This window comes from Oryzias latipes, chromosome 2 (genome assembly GCF_053564925.1).
Source record: "Oryzias latipes strain Hd-rR chromosome 2, Olatipes_Hd-rR_3.1".
Taxonomy (NCBI): domain Eukaryota; kingdom Metazoa; phylum Chordata; class Actinopteri; order Beloniformes; family Adrianichthyidae; genus Oryzias; species Oryzias latipes.
Genome location: NC_136238.1, coordinates 22604890 through 22622812, shown reverse-complemented (window position 1 = coordinate 22622812; position 17923 = coordinate 22604890). Strand labels below are relative to the sequence as shown.

General features: G+C 40.9%; 2 protein-coding genes across 2 annotated transcripts in view; one reads left to right on the top strand and one right to left on the bottom strand.

Moving 5' to 3' along the window:
* The window catches only part of LOC101172511 (uncharacterized), a 206583-nt gene that overhangs the window by 145896 nt on the left and 42764 nt on the right, over positions 1–17923 (top strand). The gene's annotated exons all lie outside the window — the stretch shown is intronic.
* The window catches only part of LOC105355287 (NLR family CARD domain-containing protein 3), a 31677-nt gene continuing 20817 nt past the window's right edge, over positions 7064–17923 (bottom strand). Inside the window, exons 8-11 of the mRNA XM_078934738.1 lie at positions 15409–15585; positions 14593–14769; positions 13381–13554; positions 7064–13064 (exon numbers count right to left, since the gene is read on the bottom strand). Of these exons, the coding sequence (XP_078790864.1) occupies positions 13052–13064; positions 13381–13554; positions 14593–14769; positions 15409–15585 (541 nt within the window). The 3' untranslated portion in view covers positions 7064–13051. The remainder of the gene's footprint in view (positions 13065–13380; positions 13555–14592; positions 14770–15408; positions 15586–17923) is intronic.

Genomic DNA, 17923 nt, shown 5'->3' with positions numbered 1-17923 from the left:
CAGCTCTACTTTTACAGAACATCAGAGATCTTTCTGTCTTTCTGCACTTGTTCAGAGCCAAATCTGATCTTCTTCATGTTTATTTGTGTCATCGCACGCACCCACCCACACCCACACACCCCCACCCCCCACCCCCCACACACACACACTGATCTGCTCATCACTGCAGTGAGTGGGACAGAGAGGAACATCATGTTGGTGAGCTTCTGTCTTGATGCTGAGTCAGCTTTCTGGACGTCTCTGTCCATCAGAGTCTCTTCTTTCTGTTTGCTGACATGTTTTCCTGCAGACCTTCATCCTCCAAGCTGCTTCAAAGCTTCTTCATGACTTCCAGACTTGTGGAGGAGTCGATGAAGAGCTGCTGCTGGCCTTCATCTTCATCACAACACGTCTTTGATGTTTCTGCAGAGAAACTCCGGAACACAGCAGCTAGAACAGGAAGTGTGCTGAGAAATGAAGCTCCTCTCCATTGAGTTGTATCGCTAGGGGAGATACGCCCACTTGGGAAGCCTGGCTAAAGGTGGCAGAGCACGACGCCATCTTGGTGAGGTCATCAGGGCGCACATGAAAATGCTTTCTATTAGGGGTGTAAGAAAAAATCGATTCGGCAATATAGCACAATACGTCATTTGGCAATACTTGTATCGATTCAAAATGCTGCCAGGACAATATTTATTTAATTATTTCTGAGTATTCTTCAGTGTCTGACTCTTGTTGTCCACTTCACCCTCCGACCGCGAGTTGGCAGCAGAGCACACAGAGCCTCTTAGAGCAGCTCTACCCTGCACAAAACAACAGGAAGACTGCAGCCAGAGGCAGCTTGTTCTGTTGTTATGAGACATGAACTACTTAGTTTTTACTTGGAATGGATACAAAACAGAAACTCTGAGCCATGTTGCTGACAGTAAGATATGAAAAGGTGGATTTATGTGCTTTTTAGTGACTCAGATAAATAAGATAGACAGTGAAGCATGGCAGCAGCTAATAGGCTAATGCGCTTAGCATCTGCTAACATGCTAGCAAAGCGGGCTGAAGTTCTGCAGAGCCTCCCAGCAACAGATTCTAGTTTAGGGACCTGATGGATCAGAGGGATGTGTACAATGCTCTGGAAAAGGCTGACATTTTGGTGATCAGCGTTACCAGTTTGCTTCCGTGTGTGAGAAGCGTGGCTGCAAATGTGCAACAGAGCAGAAATGTAAACAAAGCCCCTTTTTTGTCACATTAAAGCAACTTTCCTTCTTTCTGTCATGCTGCCTCATCATCACACTTTATTGTTTATGAAAAGAATCAGTGTGTGTCCCCCACCCTTTATTTTTAAAGCACCATTCAGGTTCCTGAACTGTTTAAAAGCACTAGAGAAGCTACATTAATGCTGAAAATAAACAGCATTTTATTTCCCCAATAGAAACTTATTGGTTAAGGCTCATTCATTCTTTGTTTTTGTTTTTACACTGAAATATATATATATATATATATATATATATATATATATATATATATATATATATATATATATATATATATAGCAATGTTGATTGTTCCCTTTCTATATTTTAACTTACCAAAATAAAAGCACAAGCACTATGAATTTGCTTTGGTAAACGCAACTTATATATGAGATACAATTGCAGTGCTTCACATTGTGATCATTAAACCAAATTTGACCATTTTATTACAGTGGAAGACATTAAAATTCAGGTTGAGTTTGTTCAAAGTAAAAAAAACAGAAAGAAAACATGTTTCGGTAAAATATCGGGATACGTATCGTATCGCCAGACTCTTGCCAATACACACCCCTAATATATATATATATATATATATATATATATATATATATATATATATATATATATATATATATATATATATATAGCCTCTTTGCTGTCAGAGTGAAAGAAGCTTTTTTCTTCATCAGCTGCTGCACTCTTCATCACTCCTCATCATAATCTGCTTATTCTTCTTGTTTTGGCTGAATTCACAGAGTTTGCTCTTTAGTCAAAGCTGATCATGAAGGCCTCCAGCTTTCAGCAGCTGTCACCATGGTTACTATTCACTTATTGATCAGTTCTAGATGAATGGCTGATCTGACTTTCTTTAGTTAAAGTGAAAATCATCTTCTGTTCCTTCACCGAGTCCAAATGAATGGGAGAGTTTTAGTTGGAGTCCTCTTCATCCTAATCTTCTTCCTCCTTCTTGACTTAGATTGCTGCTCTCTTACTCATCTGTCAGGAACTGCTGCTAAAGGAGGCAACATGCAGGAGACCAGGCTTGGAGGCAGAAACTCCAACAATTCCTCCAGAAACTTGAACAGAACAAAATCATCAACCGTGGCAGCAACAAAAGGAGACAAAGTAGACGAGCTCACCAGGAGGAAGTGAAAAGAAGGCTCTTCTAAATGCTGAGGACCATGAACAGTCAGGGAAAAAGCTGTGGAGGGTTAGCTTGAAGCTTGTGGGACTGACAGAACTCCAACCAGAACCCGACCAGAACCAAGAACTGTACCGGAAACCTAACTAAAGAGCCCAATCTTCAGAAGATCCAAGCTGTCTGGAGGTGACGCCTCCTCCTGCCCCCTGAAGGAGCAGCAGAGAGGAAGAGGAACAGCTGAGAGTTCTTCTCATGTGAGCGTGTGCAGAGTGGAGGCTCCAAAATACAATCTGATGGGGGGCGGAGCTGCTGCTTAGGCGTGTTAGGAGGTGAAGGACTGCAGTCACAGAAAGGTACAGCATCTGACCTCTGACTTCTGAGCGGCTCGGTTCTGCTCTAAGAGAGGTACGTGAGACCAGCTAAAATTTTGCTGTTGCCATGGAGACAGACTTTGGACCAAAGAGTCTGAGTCCAGAACCTGATTTGAAATGTTTCCCTCCTGCAATCCTGAAAGTCTTTTTCACAAACACAAACCCTGATAGAGACTCTCAAACATCTGACAATCAAAGACGCTTCAGGAATCCAGATTGAGGAGTTTTGGGTCAAAGCAAAAGAAAATTAGAAGAAAAGAGAAATGATGGTAAATGGAAACGTAGCCCAGTTCCCTCAGGCGTCCATCATATGATGTTTGGAGAAACAGAAAGAGAAAAAAATCCAAAGAAGTGGATGTTTTACAGAAGAAAACAATCAAATCCAATCAATGATTACAAAGAAACCTGTCGACTGGATAAAAAAACAAAAAAAACAATGTAAGATCTGCTTCAGGATCAGACCATTTCCTTCATGTCCAAAGTCCACAGGAATCTGCTTTATGCATTCAGAACTGATTTGAAACTGGAGCCGGTTGGACTTCAGGAACACAAAGCTGTTCAGAAAATCCAGAAGAAGAAGTCAAAGAAAGAACAGATGCATTTATGTCAGAGGGGTGAGTTGATGGAACAGCTGGGATGGAAAGAATGTGAATGTTTGCATTTCAAAGGCTTTCAGAAGAAGTTCTTGAATGTTAGGACTCAGCTGGGAGCCTCTTTGTTGGAATCTAAAGGATCCTGGCTGAGATCAGATTCCATTGATCCAACATTAGTTTGGAGTTCTGGATCATGAAGTTATGAAGTGATTTGGAGGAGTTGAAAGGAGGATCAATCATCTGAACTTCAGCTTTCTCAATCTCATTTGATCTGGTTGGGATTTTTCTGTCTTTGGTTCTTTTTTCTTCTTTCAACCAAACAACCAAACAAAGTGAAGATCTTCACTTTTGCGGGTGGAGACCATGAGATCATCTGAAAACAGAAGGCTTTTGGGATCTTCAAACACTGACCTCTGCGGGGCGGAATAGGAAGTGCAGCTTGATGTCTGAATGGAGGAAATGGTTGATCTTCATCAGATGAAATAAGTATGGAAGATTTTCTGGAGCACAATTAAAAATGAAAGTTAATACCAGAAATGCTCTTTCATTGTCAAAATGAAGGTGCATTTTTGACTCAAAATTAAAAAGAATAAGCAATCCGCCAAACCGCTTTTTCTTTTCTCTCTTCTTCACTTATTCTGTCAATTACTTAAAATGATAATGAAAATTATATTTGACATTTCATTTTCAAACAGTTCTTTAGTAAATGTGTAGCAAAATTAAATTAGAAATGTCTAATTTGATCATTAAAATGGATTAACAGAACAGCTTTTTCATTTTCCCAATTAACTGCATCAAATGACTCAAAAATAAAATGAAATGTCACTCCTTTAAAACGCTTTTTCATTTTCTTCTTTAACATAGCTCATTCTGTGACATAATTAAAGCGAAATGCATGGAGGGGATTGGATTTTTGTTTTCAAATTCACCCCGCAAAAAGTGTAGCAAAACTCAATACCAGTCAGCATTTCCAGGGGGGAGGCGGGGCAGAACTGGTAACAGACGGGGAGGACAAAACGGTAGAGAAGAAACACACAAATTGCACTAACCAGGTGTCAGGATTTTCACGGCGACAGACATCAGAAACCTTTTAATCTATACATAAATGAAGAAGAACTGGATTATAATGACGGTTTTGAAAAGCTGAAGGAAATCTGTCAAGATATTCATCTTCCACCATATTAAAATCACCTCCAATGATGAGATAGATTACTGTTAGAATACCTTTGGTTTAGTTCTTTAACAGAGTTTATAAAGTCTCAAAACATCGTTTTGTTTTCTTCTGCAGAGTTGTATCCATATACATTTCCCAGAATAATAAATTTATCATCTTTCATAAGAACACAAATTAACCAGCGACCAGAACAATCTCTTTTTGTAACTAAAAGCTTGCCAGAAAAATTATTCAGTAATATAGCGACCCCTGCTGCCATGAGAAAAAAAGAATTTGTCTCCCTATTGATTGGACCAAAACTTTTCATCATTTTCATTAGAGTGAGTTTTTTGAAGACAACAACATTGAACTTTCTGGCTTTTGCAAAACAAAAAAAAGCGATTTTCTTTTAACAGAATCCCTAATTCCCCTAGTGAAATAATAGACCACACAGAACTTAAAGACATAAATAAAGACAAAAACAGAAGCACAAAAATAGATAAATAAAAAAGAGAGAAAATTTAAGATTAAAGAAGCCGGTGTTTTAAATTAAATATCAGCTGCACCCCAAACCATTTACTAAATATAAAATTGAGAATTTCTCACTGAAATATTTTACCAGGAACACAGTGTAATTTGTTATGAAACAAATTGTAGAAACATAGTCATTAAAACCTTTCACATCTTGGAAATAAAGGTAAATATCTAACTTAAATTTGCTTAAAGTCCCGTTGATGTATCCCACATGGCCCTTGTAGTAGACGTTCTTCCCTTCTGCTCGGGCCCGCTCCATCTTGGGCAGACGGCCGCTCGAGCTTCTCGGTCTGCTTTAGTGAAGTCCTCCTTGATGCGGATCCCCAGGTCATTGCAGGTCTTGGTGATCTTCCAGAGAGCATCTCTATGAAACCTCGTCATCACCTGGTGATGTCTTCCTTCCTCCCTCCCAAATCGCGACTGTTTTTCAGAAAAAACGTTTCCCTCTGTTTTAAAATTTGGACATTTACCGTGCAAAACCGCTCAGTCCACAAATTAGAGAATATTTGAATGAAACATCCTTTCCCTACATTTCAAATCCAAATCCTATAACTCAATGTGTTAATTATTTAAAACAGAAACAAATACAAACTAAATATTTAAAACTTCCCATACCTACTGAGGAAATCCACTTTAAAACCTTTTGATAGAGATAGAGAGAGATAGAGATAGAGAGATAGATAAATGGATAGATAGATAGTTTTTATTTAAATCTTGTGTCTTTCATTTTAGTATCTTATCATGCTTTTAGCCCCAGTGTTTCTTGTGGGGATCTTTTCTGCCAGGGCTTGCCGGCTTGGTCGGTGGTTGTAGCTGCAGTTGTCTCCCTTGCTGGGGCAGCTGGAGTTAAACACAGCAGCCTCACGGCTGTGAAGTGGACCCCAGTGCTGTCCCAGTCTGGGTGGGCGCTGTGGCGATGCTCCCATGGCCGGGCTGGCTCCTGGTATGAAGAGATTCCCAAATACCATTTCTTAACTGCAGAGCCAAGCCTTACTTGTTTGTTTATTTATGTATTTGTTTACTTATTTACAGTTACATAGTCATTATTATTTGTACGTGGGGGCCATGGGTCATATGTTTTAAGGGAGGGGAGTGGGAAGGGTGAAGGTTGGGTTTTTACTATAACATTGTGTGTTTTCTGTTTTTATTGTTAAAGCGCTTCGAGCTGCACAACTGCATGAGAAGCCCAATTTTATAAATAAAGTTTGATTGATTGATAGAGAGATTGGACTTTTTTGATCTGTAGAGGGAAATTCAGTAGGTATATACCCTTCCAAGGAATTGCTTAGAAAATGGTTTTGAATTCCTGATAATTGTTGTTCTTTTTGTAATGAAGATATTGAAACGACTGAGCATCTTTTCTTTGAATGTTTTTACTCTAATCCCTTTTGGGACGATGTAAATTAACAGACTTTTCTTTTAAGAACATCATTTTTGGGTTTATTTTCAGAATAACCTGTTTATTAAAACCAAGTAAAACCAAGACACAGATTTTTTTTAAATGTTATAACTATTTTGGGTAAATACTACATGTACACAAATGTCGATTCCTTAAAATCAATCCATATTTTTTACATTTCAGAAAGAGCTCTACTCTTTTCTTATCATCTGCAAACGTCATGGAAGAAAAGCTTGCTCTGGAACTCCAAGGTATCATATGTAACTTACAGCTTTTTTTTTTTTTTTTATAAAAAACTCAGTTAATGATCATAACAATGCCCATATATCCCCTTTATTTTATTTTATTTTTATCTTTCTTATTTAAGTTTGTATTCTTCTGTATTATTGTTTTTTTTTACTTAAATTTATTAATGTTGTAATTATTTTTCTATGCCTGTTGTAATTGTAATTTGATGAATACTTTTTTACAACTGCCACAATATTGTAAACCTCAAGTGTTTTTTCCAAATTAAAGAAAACAAAACAAAAAAAAAGATTCGGACAGCAAAACAAAATGGACAACGCACTCTATAGTGTACTATGTAGGGGTTAGGGTGGTAATTCAGACACAGGGTCAGTCTCTTAAAATAATGCCACATACTTAAATTAACAATTTTAGTTAGAAAATATCAAAGTTGATAAAAAAAAAGTAATGAAACCATACACCGCTGTTTTATACATGACGCAAAGCGGATATAAAACCTCCTTAAAAGCGTATACATTTTATTGTAAGAATGACGACAAACCAGGTTCCTCCCCCACCCACCCACCTCCCACAGTAGAACCTTGAACAAAACAAAGAACTGCAGCCGAAAGAAAAAAAAAAAAGTCTGGCTTGGTACTGCTGTGAGAGAAACAACATCATGGTGATCCATTTATTCAAAGGCCCAGCATGACCACAGGAGTCATTACTACAGCAGCCGCCCAACACAGATTAGCGAAAGGCCCACTCTACAGCTATAAGACCACAGAGTGGGACCCCTGCCCAATGACAATGAGGAGTACAGCAACAGCACCCCTACAGGTAAACCCGGTAGTGCCCCATAGCAATGGATCCCCAAGAGCAAACACTGGAGAATTAAACATCAGAGTAAAAATTATAATAAAATAACAATGAAAATAAAATGAAATATAACATTAGTAGTTAAAAAAATAAAATACGTGAGATGATTAAAACATAACTTCGTGACTGATGTAATGTGTTCCCGCCCTCTGGTCCTCGTCAGAACTCTTGCCGCAGAGTTCTGCAATAGTTGCAAATTTGATAGCGACTTTTTTGATAAACCAGAGACCAGGGCATTACAATAATCTAAACAACTAAAAATGAAAGCATGCATCAGTACCTCTGTGCTAGCAAGAGAGAGAAATGGGCAGACTCTGGCAATGTTTTTAAGACGATAAAATCCTATTTTCACAACGTTTCTGATGTGAGGAATAAAACTCAGCTCAGAGTCAATAGAACCCCCAGGTTTCTCACACATTGAAAAGGTTTAAAATTCCTAAATTTGGGTAAAATCCTCTCTCTATTGTCTTCAGGACCAATGATTCAAACTTCTGATTTGTCCTGGTTGAGCTGTAAGAAGTTTTCTGCCATCCACGACTTTATATCTAAAATGCAATTTAAAAGAGTGTTTATAGGTTTAAGGTCATCAGGAGATGCGGCGATGTAAAGCTGTGTATCATCAGCATAGCTGTGAAGGTCAACGCTGTGTCTCCTGATGACATCCCCAAGAGGCAACATATATAAGTTAAAAAGTATTGGACCCAAAATTGACCCCTGGGGAGCCCCACAGCTTATTTCGTGGATTCTTGAGGACAGAGTATCCATACTTACAAAAAAGGGTCGTTCTGAAAGATAGGAATAAAACCAATTAAGAGCAGTTCCTGAGAGGCCGACCCAACTCCTAAGTCTGTCATAAAAATCTGGTGATCTACCATATCAAAGGCGGCACTAAGTTCCAGCAGCACCAGAACAGAAATTTTCTGTGAGTTGCAAGTATTTCTGAGTTCATTTAAATTTTTATTTAAAACGGCTGTCTCAGTACTGTGATTTGTCCTAAAACGAGATTGAATTAAGTTCATTTAAAAAAATCATGTAATTGAGTAAAAACGTGTTTTTCAATAATTTTACCTGAAAATGGTAAGTTGGATACAGGTCTGTAATTGTCTTTAATATTTGGATCCAAGTTACTCTTCTTCAGAAGGGGCCTCACCACCGCCGTCTTACAGGCAGAGGGGAAGACCCCTGTATGAAGAGAGCAGTTTACTATGTTTAAAAGCTCTTACTCAAAGAATCCATCATTTTTTTTAAAAAGTGAAGTGGGAATGGGATCCTCAACATGTCTGTTAGACCCAATTCCCACTAGACTTTTTAAAGAAACTTTTCCCCTAATTAATGATCCCATATTAACAATGATAAATGCCTCTCTGGAAACGGGTTACGTGCCACAGTCTTTTAAATATGCAGTTGTTAAACCTCTTCTGAAAAAGCCCAGTTTGGATCCTAGCATCTTGGCCAACTATAGACCGATATTAAACCTGCCCTTTATTTCTAAAATCCTAGAAAGAGTTGTAGTTAAGCAGCTTTACTGCCACCTAAAGGACAACAGCCACTTTGAAGACTTTCAGTCGGGGTTCAGACCTCACCACAGTACGGAAACTGCACTAGTTAGAGTCTCTAATGACTTGTTATTGGCCTCAGAAAAGGGTCTACTTTCTATTCTTGCCCTGTTGGACCTCAGTGCAGCCTTTGACACTATCGACCACAGTATTTTACTCCATAGACTAGAGCAGGACATAGGGATCAGAGGATCTACTCTCCAGTGGTTTAAATCCTATCTGTCCGATAGGTATCAGTTCGTGAATGTAAATGGCCATTCCTCTCAGTGCACTCGAGTCAACTATGGAGTCCCACAGGGCTCAGTCTTGGGACCGATCCTGTTTACGCTTTATATGCTACCCCTAGGAAACATAATCAGGAAACAGCATTAATTTTCATTGTTATGCCGACGATACGCAGTTGTATTTATCCATGAAGCCTGACCAGAATGACCAGATAGAGAAACTGAACGCCTGCATCAGTGACATCAAGACCTGGATGACAATTAATTACCTCCTCTTGAACCCAGAAAAAACTGAGGTCATTATACTTGGTCCTAAAAACCTCATAGATGCTCTGTCTGCTCAGATAGTCTCCCTGGATGGCATAAGTATAGCCCCCAATTCCACAGTTAGAAACCTATAAACGGGACCCATCCCGTTTATGATTTGCATGCTGCCCTTGCAAAACATAATCAAGAAACACAGCATTAATTTTCACTGTTATACATTTCATAAGTAGTTGTATTTATCCATTAAATCTGTCCAGAATGACCATATGAAGAAACTGAATCAGCATCAGAGACAGAGACTGCATCAGAGACATCATTGATCAAGATCTGGATGACAATTACCTACCTCCTCCTAAACCCAGAAAAAACAGAGGTCATTATACTAGGTCCTAAAAACTTAGGAGATGCTCTGTCTGATCAGATAGTCTCCCTGGATGGCCTGAGTATAGCCTCCAACTCCACAGTAGGTCAAATAAGACCTTGGGGTTTTATTTGACCAGGATTTATCATTTAAGGCTCACATATCTCAGGCGTGTAGAACTGCCTTTTTTCACCTGCGGAATATTGCTAAGATCAGAAATATTCTTTCTAAGAGTGATGCTGAAAAACTCATCCATGCATTTGTTACGTCGAGGCTGGATTACTGTAACTCCTTGTTAGCAGCGTGTCCTAAGAGTTCCTTAAGAAGTCTCCAGCTTGTTCAGAACGCAGCAGCTAGATTGTTAGCAGGAACTAGCAGAAGAGATCACATCACTCCTGTGTTAGTTTCGCTCCATTGGCTCCCAGTTGATTCCAGAATCAAGTTCAAGATCCTCCTGTTAACCTATAAGGCCTTATATGGAATGGCCCCGTCCTATATTAAGGACCTCATAGTCCCTTACCATCCAATAAGAACACTTTGCTCGCAAAATGCAGGACTGCTTGTGGTTCCTAGAATTAGTAAAAGTACGATGGGAGGCAGAGCGTTTAGCTACCAAGCCCCTGTCTTATGGAATAAACTCCCAGCTCATGTAAGAGAGGCCGACTCAGTTTCTACATTCAAAGCTAGACTGAAAACATTCCTCTTTGGACAGGCTTATTGTCAGACTAGTTAGTATTCAGAGATTATTTAACTTAATGTTAATTTGTTTAAATTAAACGTAATAACTATTTCTTTTAAAAGGCTGCTAGAAGTTGAAGCTGGGGTAACTATGGTGCACTGGGGTTCTGTCCTCTTTCCTTTTTTACTTCTACCCTTCCTCTCCTCTATTCTTGATCATAATTTATCATTTAGTTCTCCATGCCTCTGTTTGGTGCAGTGCGATTCATGTATTGTCCCTCTTTTCCTCTCCCCTCCTGGGGAGTGGGAGTGCTTCCAGACTCCAGTTGGCTCATCCATGCTCCAGTTCCTGACCGTCTACCTCGCCTTTGCTCCACTCCTACACCTGGCTGTGGATCCTGCCTCTGGCTCATCTCTGGCTCGTCTCTGCTCTGTACCTGACTGAGTACCTCGTCTCTGCTCCTGCTCCTACACCTGGCTGTGGTTCCTGTCTCTGGCTCGACTCGCGCCTTTGACTGTCCCCACAACCACAACTGGATGAAGCTCGTCTGCTGGACTTTAAATATGTAGTTGTAGATTTAGATAAGTTAATTCTTCTCTAAGAGTTCTGGTACATCGCCTGTCCGTCCTGGGGGAGGATCCCTCCTTCATGTGGGCACCCCTGAGGTTTCTTCATTTTTTTCGGAATCCGTTTTTTTGGGAGTTTTTCCTTACCGCGAAGGGGGGGGGGGGGGTCTAAGGGCAGGGATGCCAGTATAGCTTAGTCAATTTGTTAGTTCATTTTTGTATTTTCCTATTGAACTCTTTGTATTCGTGATCCTTTTGAGTTCATGTTTTACTTCAAAGCCCATCGAGACGACTGTTGTTGTGATTTTGGGCTATACAAATAAAATTGAATTGAATTGAATTAAAAGACAGGTTGTAGTGTTTGCTTGGGAAAAAACTCGACCAAGCATCTCCGCATCAACCGGGACAAAACTCTCCAGTGTTTCCTCAGTTAAAGACAATGTAACCGACCTGCTAGGATTAGTGCTATGTACCAGTTGTAGATTAGATCTAATAGCACTGACTTTACTCCTGAAGTATTCTGTATAGTCCTCACATGCAGTTTGTGAGTGAGGCATGATATATTTATTCACATCTTTGTTTAATAAAAAATCACTTGTCTTAAAAAGAAACTGTGGGTTGTGTTTATTGTCTGTGATGAGATTTGAAAGTGTCCTTGCCTATTTGACAGTATGGTTGTAAATTTTTAGCTGATCCTTAAAAAGTCATCATGCCAAATTTGTTTTCCTATATTTTATCTCCATTCTCCTGCAAATTCTCTTCAATTTTAATATAGCACCGTTTCTCCAAGGCGTCTTTGGATTTTGATTCCGTATTATTGTTTTAATGGGAGCAGCTGAATCGATGGCAGACTTCTGTCTGTCAGTAAAATCATCAGTCAGAGAATTGCAGGACAAAGTTCATATCTGAGCAGGAGTTTGTATTAAAATGTCAATAACATTTTTTGCCACTTCAGGAGTTAAACATCATTTCATCACTGAGGCCTCTTGATGGATAAAACCAGTCACCTTAAAAAACACACAATAATGGTCTGAAACAACAGAGGACACACCAGCAGACAGGCCGTAGGTAACAACCAAGTCCAAGGTCTGTGCTCTGTTGTGACTTGGCTGTGCCACATGCTGGGTAAAATCCATACTATTTAAAAGATTTAAAAACTCAGAGGCAAAAGGATCATCCATGCTATTATCATTAATATTAAAATCTCCAGTTATTAAAACCCTATGATGCCTAAGAAGAATGACAGATAAAAACTCAGAAAAATCTTGTAAAACACCAGAGGGAGGACTTGGTGGCCTGTAAACAGTCACTGCTAAAAGAGGGGAATTGCTGAACAGAAAGGAATGATGCTCAAATGAAGGAAAATCAGTTAAAATAACGGTTTCAGTTTTTAAACCTTGTTGTGCAATTGGTGCTGTTCCACCACCTCTCTTATCTTCCCGGACAGAAAATAAAATTCAAGACCAAAACTGTTAGCAACAAGAATCGAATGTGGTATAGGACATTCATCTAATTTGTCCAGTGACTGAGCCACCAATCCTCTAGAAAAACATCCAGATCCTGGAGCTGCTGAATGTCTGAATCCAACCCATGTTTCAGATCAACACTCCCAAGTTAGAATGAGAAGAGGAAGTGCAGTTCTCCATCAGTCCACCGGGGGAGCTGCAGCACAATAACTGTCCACTTGATACTGAGAGAGACAGTGGAGCTGATCTCAGATCAGTTCCTGCTGCAGCTCTGACACTCATCTCCACTTTCTCTGATTCCTCCATCACTCTGCTCTCCACCTCCCAGGAACACCGTCCAGTCACAACATCTCTGCAGACCAGCTGCTGCTGCTGCTCCTCTCTGCTCCTCCAGGAGGAACATCAGACTCTTTAGTCCTCCCAGCTACAAAGAGAAATGAGAGAGACAGAGATGAAGGAGTGTCTCCTGATCCTGGTCTGTCAGTCAGTGATGCAGCACAGCAGCAGAAAGAGCAGCAGGAGCTTCAGTCCTGTTCAGAGCAGCAGCTTCCTGTCATCTTCACCTGTTGGAGCTTCTGCTGCTCTGATTGGCTGACTGTTGTCCTGAAGCCTGTCATCATTCTCCTCAGAGCTTCACTGAGAAGCTGCAGCTTCACAGGAAACTCTGCATCTTTGCTCGCAGACTAACTTTAGGACCAAACATCTGGAAGCAGCTGGACTGACTCCAACCCTCTACTGACCTCAGAGTCTGCAGTTTGGAGTTTGGACTCTCCACCAGATCCTGGAGCTGCTGAACATCTGAAGACTGAAGGTTGTTCCCTCTTAGGTCCAGTTCTGTCAGGTGGGACGGGTTGGACTTCAGAGCTGAGACCAAAGAAGCACAGCTGGTCTTTGACAAACTGCATCTCCACAACCTGAATCCAGAAAAAAGAGTTGAGTTTAAAGACAAAGTTCTTGTTTTTCATCTTTCACTTCTTCTAAAGAGTTCAGAACTGAAGAAGATCAAAAAGTTTAGAAAAAGTCCAAAGATGTGAAGCAACAGCAGCAGATCAGAAGAGTCCAGCAGAAGCAGAGAAGAAGAACATTCAGGAACATTCAGGACAACATGCAGCTGCTTCAGGAAAGAAGTCCAGATGTGTGAAAGTCAAACATCAGCCTGTGGCTGCATCCAAACCAACTGATGTTTCTGCAGCAACAGCAGAAAAAGTCCACTTCCTCTTTCTGCTCAGCTCTTCTCCAAACAGCACTGAATCATGGGAGAATTTCAGCAGCATGATGCTGGAAAGTCTTCCTCCCAGTTTTCAGGAGATGATCTTCCAGTCCTTCTCTGCTGCAGTCCTTCAAGCAGAGACTTTCAGCTCCAACAGATCAAAGCAGAGAGAAGAAGGAAGTGATGAGGAAGAGTCAGCAGCAAATGTTGGACATTGATCCCTGATCCATGACTTCAGCTCTGAATGAAGAGTCAGAAGCTGCTGGGAGCTTTGATGGATGATGTGATGATGTTTGTGGATGAAAAGGTGAGGATGTTTGTGGAGGATGTGTCTGTCAGAGCAGCATCCAGCTGCAGCATGACTCTGTCACTGTCTGCTCACAGACATCAGCCGCTGGACTCTCAGCTGCATCTGCTGAAACACAGCAGCAGGACTCAGACTGCATGTGAGCGTGCATGTCTGCTTCTTCTGCACTTGTTTTAAAGGAGTCTGTTGGAGCAAAGACACAAAGAAGAGCTGATGGCTGCAAGCAGAACTTTGTGGAGCACAAATGTCAGCAGACAGCTTTGAAACAAGCAGCTGCAGGAAGAAAAGAAGAAGTTCTTCTGGAGATCTTTGAAGAGAACAAGCAGCTGCAGGAAGATGCTGCTGCAGATCAGAATCTGGACATTTCTGTTCACTGTGGATCAACAAACTTTGTCATCATATTGATCTGAACACAACTGAAACATGGAGTCTGACCTCAGAGTCTGCAGTCTGCAGTCTGGATTCTCCAGAAAACCACACAGATGAAGAACTCCTGAATCCTGCAGGTTCTCGTTCCCGTTCAGGTCCAGTACTGTCAGATTGGACGGGTTTTTATTCAGAGCTGAGACCAGAGCGTCACAGCTTATCTCTGACAAACTGCATCTCGCCAAGCTGAAATGAGACAGAAAAGTGTGTTCAGGAGCAGTGATGAAACTGGAAGTCCAGGACCTTGGTCGATAGGACACTGATGACTGACAGATGAAATTCTGTAATGAGTTTGATAAACATGTGTAAAATCTTCATTGCTTAGACTGCAATGCTTGAAATAAATCAATCAATAAAAAAATAAATCAAGTCCAGCTGACTAGCAGGCTCACATCCTTAAAGTCCTGAACAACTTTCAAAACCATAAACAGGTTATTCTGAACTCACTTTCAATTTGTCCTAAACAAATCTAGGATTTCTTTGACATTTTTAATGTATTTTCTTAACGTTTCATCTATGCTGGACTGAGTGTACAGTCTTCTCCTCGTGTCGTTATTGTTTCTCATCTCTCTCTTTTCCTCATGCATCATCCAATCAATTTAAGAATAACAAAAATATATTTTTGCCCTTTTTATCCCCAGCACAGCAACAAAAGTACCTTGACAGTTTAGCAAGATTGCAAGGCATGTTTCACAAAAGTCAGTTCAAAACAACAAGAACAAACAGATCACATTAATGGCACTTTGTCATTTTGTTGTCTTGTCATAAGTCCGTCATCTGTACTAACCATATTGATCTGAACACACCGAAAGCATGGAGTCTTACTTCAGAGTCTGAAGTCTGCAGTCTGGACTCTCCAGAAAACCACACAGATCAAGAACTCCTAAATCCTCCAGGTCCAAGTTGTAGCTCAGGTCCAGTTCTATCAGATTGGACGGGTTTTTATTCAGAGCTGAGACTAGAATTTCACAGCTGAACGCTGACAAACTGCATCTCACCAACCTGAAATCAGACAGAAAAGTGTGTTGAGGAGCAGTGATCCAGCTGGTGGGACTCGCCGTGATGACAGACTCAAACCTTTTCACTGTTTAGCCAATTCTATTGGATTTTGAACTATAAGCATAATGGTAAATTCAAATGCCAAAATACCACGCAGTGACGTAAGTGCCAGTATTGCAAATGTGGCCACCTGGTGGCACATGTGATCGGGCGGCAGCAGTCACGATATTACACTACGTGCGGCAGCCACCGATGTTTTAAATAAAGTTAAAATTCAACAGTGCCTGGACACTTTTTTGATATTGGTCAGCCACCGCACTTGCTTATTTGGAGGTACCAGCTAGGTGGAAGGAATGTGGCACTGTACACCAGTTGTACACTATCAGCTGCTACTTTCAAAGAAAATTCTTTGCGAGTAGTACGAGTAGACCAGAATTTCAAGCTTCCTTATCAGAAATGCTCATTATTGTGCGTCATTATGCCAGTTAGTAGGTCCAGTCTTGTGGGCTACTTAAAAATCTGGTGCTCATTGATCACATACTGAAATTTTAACCAGCTGAATTTTTTTTACACTTAGACACGGCAATACTGCACTGTTATCAGTCAGGGACTCGGGTTTGGTAGTGATGTGTGGGTAGCATCAGCTACAAAACAGGGACAGTTTACAATGTCCGTTGTAAACATGATCACAATCCATCCATCTTCCTCCGCTTATCCGGAACTGGGTCGTCGCGGGGGCAGCAGACTGACCAGAGATGCCCAGATTTCCCTCACCCCAGCCACTTCCTCCAGCTCCTTTGGGGGACCCCAAGGCGTTCCCAGGCCAGCCAAGAGATGTAATCTCTCCATCGTGTCCTGGGTCTTCCCTGGGGCCTCCGACCAGTGGGACATGCCCGGAACACCTCTCCAGGGTGGCGTCCAGGAGGCATCCGGACTAGATGCCGGAGCCACCTCAACTGGCTCCTTTCGATGTGGAGGAGAAGCGGTTCTACTTCGAGCTCTCCGCGGGTGACCGAGATTCTAACCCTATCTCTAAGGTAACGCCCAGCCACCCTACGGAGGAAGCTCATTTCAGCCGCTTGTATTCGGGACCTCTTTGTTTTGGTCATGACCCAGGGCTCATGACCATAGATGAGTATTGGAACGAAGATCGACCAGTAAATTGAGAGCTTTGCTTTTCGGCTCAGCTCTCTCTTCACCACAACGGACAGATACAGCGACCGCATAACTCCGATCCCTGTCAATCTCAAGCTCTGGTCTTCCCTCACTCGTGAACAAGACCCCCAGATAAACTCCTCCATCTGAAATAGAGTAGTGATAACAAAAGGCCTGGAGCAAGATTGGGGGGGGGGGGGGGGGGGGGATACTGTGAACTGTGAACTGTGAATGCAGCATGATGCTCTGTATGTCTCATCAACCTATAGAAGACATGGAGGATGTTTATTTGTTCATGTTAACGATCCATTCGGTCAATCCGTAAACCCTACATCTCTAATTAACTTGATTTTGTAACAGTTTTTGATGTAAATAGTATAATTGTGTATGTTAGTAGTATGTTGTTTTGTGTGCTGCATATAGCGGTGTGTGATTGTGCAAGTGCGCAGTGAACATTGCCTCAGGTTACTGGACAGCTCGCAGCCAGTGGCACTTTCAGGCAGGTTTGATTAGTGTGACTTGTCTGTCATTAGTTTGAGTTCTTGTTTGTTTTCTGACTCTTTAAACTCATAAATCTGTCAAATGTTTCAACAGCTGAACATTTTGTTGCCATGGAAACATCTTTGTTATTTTTTTTATTATAACTTGTCCTGTCCAACACCTAGGCAAACAAATGAGAGCTGAAGACATCTTGTGTTGGACATATCTTACTTTAACAATAGGGGTTATAAATTTTCTGACAAACCCGAGGTATGTCTGAATAAATCCCTTTAGTAATCTTTTGTAAGCCAAATGTAGCCCGAATGGATATACTCATTGGGATCTTTACGATATTTGAGTTTAGGCTAGTATCAGATGATCTATGGTTCGTGTCAGGGAGGGAGGTGAAAGGCCCAACCAACACACAAAGACAAAGATAACGGCTATGGTGCAAAAAGTGAAATTTTTTATAGTTAACCCCAAAAGACATATAAAATATATACACTAGATGTTCACAATGTTTCTTTTTAAACATAAACAGTTCATGCGTTCCAAGACAGCTGGTCGCTGTAATTCCAGAATTCAATCCAGGTTTTATGGTCCAAGAAGAATCAGAACAGTTCCACTGTGCCTTTTGTGAAGGCAAGGTGTGGTGTTACATGGGGAGAGGACAGGGCTACTGGGCCTCTTACCACACAGGTTCTAG